Source organism: Coturnix japonica, unplaced genomic scaffold (genome assembly GCF_001577835.2).
Source record: "Coturnix japonica isolate 7356 unplaced genomic scaffold, Coturnix japonica 2.1 chrUnrandom609, whole genome shotgun sequence".
In the NCBI taxonomy this organism is placed as follows: domain Eukaryota; kingdom Metazoa; phylum Chordata; class Aves; order Galliformes; family Phasianidae; genus Coturnix; species Coturnix japonica.
In genome coordinates, this window is record NW_015439982.1 from 15,296 (window position 1) to 19,151 (window position 3,856).

The following is a 3,856-nucleotide window of genomic DNA, read 5'->3' on the forward strand; positions in this document are numbered from 1 at the left end:
CCCATTAACCCAAAAATCCATATTTTTAACCAAAAAATGTCCCATTTTCACCCCCAAAATCCCCATTTTTAACCAAAAATCCCAATTTTTAACCCCCAATTTCTCCATTTCTCACCCCAAAATCCACCATTTTTAACCCCAAAATCCCAATTTTTAAACCCAAAAACCTCCATTTTCACACCCCGAAATCCACTATTTTGACCCCAAAATCCCCATTTTAACCCCAAAATCCCTATTTTTAACCCCAAAATGCCCCATTTTCACCCCCAAAATCCGCATTTTTCACCCCAAATCTCCGCCCAAAAACCTCCATTTCCACCCCCCAATTTTGACCCAAAATCCCCCATTTTCACCCCAAAATCCCATTGTAGCCCCACATCCCCATTTACCCCCGAAAAACCCCATTTCAACCCCAAATCGGCCCCAAAATCCCCATTTTTCACCCCAAAATTCCCATTTTCACCCCAAAAATCGCCATTTTCAGCCCCAAAATCCCCATTTTTCACCCCAAAATCCCGTTGTCTTTTTCATCCCAATTTACCCCTTAAACCCCCAAATCCCGGCCCCAAAACCGCACATTTTTAACCTTGAACCTTCTATTTTCCCCCCACGCTGCTCATTTTTGCCCAAAATCGCCCTTTTTTACCCCAAAATCGCATTTATTTCACTCCCCCCCCCCCCCCCCCCCCCCCCCCCCCGCCGCCATTTTACCGCTGCGCTGCGCTCCGGGGGGGGGCGGGGCCGCGCGGGGGATGCCGGGGAAAGGGGGCGGGGCTTCATCTCCCAGCCGCCATGTTGATACCATATATGGTAACGTGACCACGCCCTCTTTCCTTATATGGAGCGACATGGGCGTGGTTTGCATCTCATTATATTTAGCCACGCCCCCTTGCGCTCTGAGCGCAGCCGTTGGTGGAGAAGAGTAGCCGGAAGTCCCGCCCACAAAGCCGGATGTGGGAGACCGGAAGTGCTGCACAAAAGCGGATATCCGGTCTTCTGGGTGCCTCGAACCGGAAGTCCCGAGTTTTTGAGTGGAAAAACCGAAAATCAGGCCCGGTTCGGTTCCATCCAACCGGAACTAAGCCCTCATAGGAGCATATAGAACCGGAAGTCTCCTTTGTGTGTGTTCCCCCCCCTCCGAGCTTCCGTTGTAGATTGGCCCGCGAACCGGAAGTCCCACCCCCTGGATTACCCGGAACCGGAAGTCTCATCTTTCATTGGTGCCCGGACCAACCGGAAGTCCCGCCCCCCGCCCTTCTATCCAGAACCGGAAGTCCCGCCTCCTCTTACCCAGCACCGGAAGTTCCCATGCACCCCCACTTCCTCCCCAAGACCGGAAGTCCCTCTCCCCATTGAGCCATCAATTATCTTCAAGACCGGAAGTCCCGCCCTCTTCTTAATGTCCGCCATCTTGTTTCCCCCCCTCCAACCCTGTTTAACAATGGCGGCCATCTTGTTCTCCATCCACCCAACCAATGGCGGCCATCTTGTGCCCCCATCCACCCATAACCCCCCTATATAACGACCCTCCCCCATTTATGCCCCCCCATAAGCCCCCCAATTCAAGACCCCCCATTAAACCCCCCTTCTAACCCCCTAAATAAAGACCCCCCCCCATTAAAACTCCTATTTAACCCCCCTTGGAGCCCCCCATACCCCCCCAATTCAACGACCGCCCCCAATTAAACCCTTTAATTTCACCCCCCTTCAGCCCCCCCCAATAAAGACCCCCCCCCATATTAAACCCCATTTAATACCGATCCCCCCTTATAGCCCCCATAAAACCCCCCTATCCATAAAGACCCCCATTGAACCTCCAATTAAAGACCCCCCAATAAGATTGGGAGAGAGGGTTGGCGGGCCGTGGCTCCGCCATTAATACCCCTTTAATAACCCCCCCCCCAATTTATGCCCCCCCTTGGACCCCCTAATGTCAAAGACCCCCCCCCGTTAAACCCTTTAATTTTCCCCCCCTTTTATGCCCCCCAATCAAAGACCCCCCCATTAAACCCCATTAATGCCCCCCCCATTAATGCCCCCCCCTTGGACCCCCTATTCAAGCCCCCCCAATTACACCCCTTTACATCCCCCCCTTGGGAGCCCCCAATTCAAGACCCCCCATTAAACCCCCACTTTAAACCCCTAAAAAGCCCATTAAACCCTATTTAATCCCTCCCCTTGGAGCCCCCATAAAGCCCCCCCGAATTCAAGACCCCCCCATTCAATCCCCCTTAAACCCCCCCAATAAAGACCCCCATTAAAACCCCCCTTAATTCCCACCTTGATAGGCCCCCCATTGCCTACCCCCCAAATAAAGACCCCCCCCCATTCACCCCTTTAATACCGCCCCTTTTCTGCCCCCTTGGAAACCCCCAATTCAAGAAACCCCCCCATTAACACCCTTTAATTTCACCCCCCTTTAAAACCCGCCCCCCCAATTAAACCCCCTTTAAATCCCTTGGAGCCCCCCCAGGAGCCCCCAATTCAAAGACCCCCCCATTAGCCTCCCAATAAAGACCCCCCCATATTAAACCACATTTTAATGATCCCCCCTTTATGCCCCCCGCCTCATTAAACCCCCTTTAAACCCCCCCCAATAAGACCCCCCCCATTAATCCCCCCTTTAATACCCCCTTAATGCCCCCCTTTGGACCCCCAATTCAAAGACCCCCCCCAATTAAAACCCTTTAACTTTCACCCCCCTTTAATGCCCCCCCTATTCAAACCCCCAATAAAAAGACCCCCATTAAACCTCCTGTTAATACCCCCCCACTTATGCCCCCCTGAGGACCCCCAATTCAAGACCCCCTCCATTAAACCTTTAATTCACCACCCCTTATGCCCCCCCCATTAAACCCCCCAATAAAGACCCCCCCCCATTAAAACCCCCTTTAAATCCCCCCTTGGGAGCCCCCACCAAAATTAAAGACCCCCCCATTAACACCCCAATAAAGACCCCCCCCATTAAACCCCCTTTATACCCCCCCGCAACTTATACCCCCCCTTTTGGACCCCTCCCAATTTCAAGACCCCCCATTAACCCCACAAACAATAAAGACCCCCCCCCCAATTAAACCCCATTTAATACCTCCCCCCTTTATAGCCCCCATACACCCCCCCTTCATAAAGAACCCCCCATTGAGACCCCCAATTAAAGACCCACCAAAAAGACCCCCCCCCCATTAAACCTCCTTTAATACCCCCAAATTTATGCCCCTCCTTGGGACCTCCCAATTCAAGACCCCCCCAATTAAACCCCTTTAATACCCCCCCACCATTTATGCCCCTTGGACCCCCAATAAAGACCCCCCCATTAAACCCCCCTTTTAAATCCCCCTTGGAGCCCCCCCCAATCAAGAACCCCATTAACCCCCAATAAAGACCCCCCCCCCATTAAACCCCTTTAAATACCCCCCCACTTATGCCCCCCTTCTGGACCCCCTAATTCCAAGACCCCCCCAGTAACCCCCCCCAACTAAAGACCCCCCCCAATTAAGCCCTTAAACATACCCCGCCCCCATTTTATGCCCCCCCCTTGGACCCCTAATTCAAGACCCCTCCCTTAAACCCCCTTCCCCAATAAAGAACCCCCATTAAAACCCAATTTAATACCTCCCCCCTTTATAGCCCCCCCATAAACCCCCCCTTCATAAAGTAACCCCCCATTGCGAGCCCCCCCAATTCAAAGACCCCGCCCCATTAACCCCCCCCAATAAAGACCCCCCCCCATTAAAAGCCCATTTATACCCCATTAATGAACCCCCCCTTGGAACCCCCAATTAAAGACCCCCCCCCCATTAACCCCCCTTTAAATCCCCCCTTGGCAGCCCCCCCCAATTAAAGACCCCCCATTATC

At 52.9% G+C, this 3,856-nt stretch overlaps 1 protein-coding gene across 1 annotated transcript in view; it reads right to left on the reverse strand.

Moving 5' to 3' along the window:
* LOC107307459 (basic salivary proline-rich protein 2-like) overlaps positions 1-1,176 on the reverse strand; it is a 15,102-nt gene extending 13,926 nt beyond the window's left edge. The window contains exon 1 of the mRNA XM_015850967.2: positions 712-1,176. Coding sequence (XP_015706453.1) covers positions 712-780 — 69 coding nt within the window. The 5' untranslated portion in view covers positions 781-1,176. The remainder of the gene's footprint in view (positions 1-711) is intronic.
* Between the last annotated feature and the right edge of the window lie 2,680 nt (positions 1,177-3,856).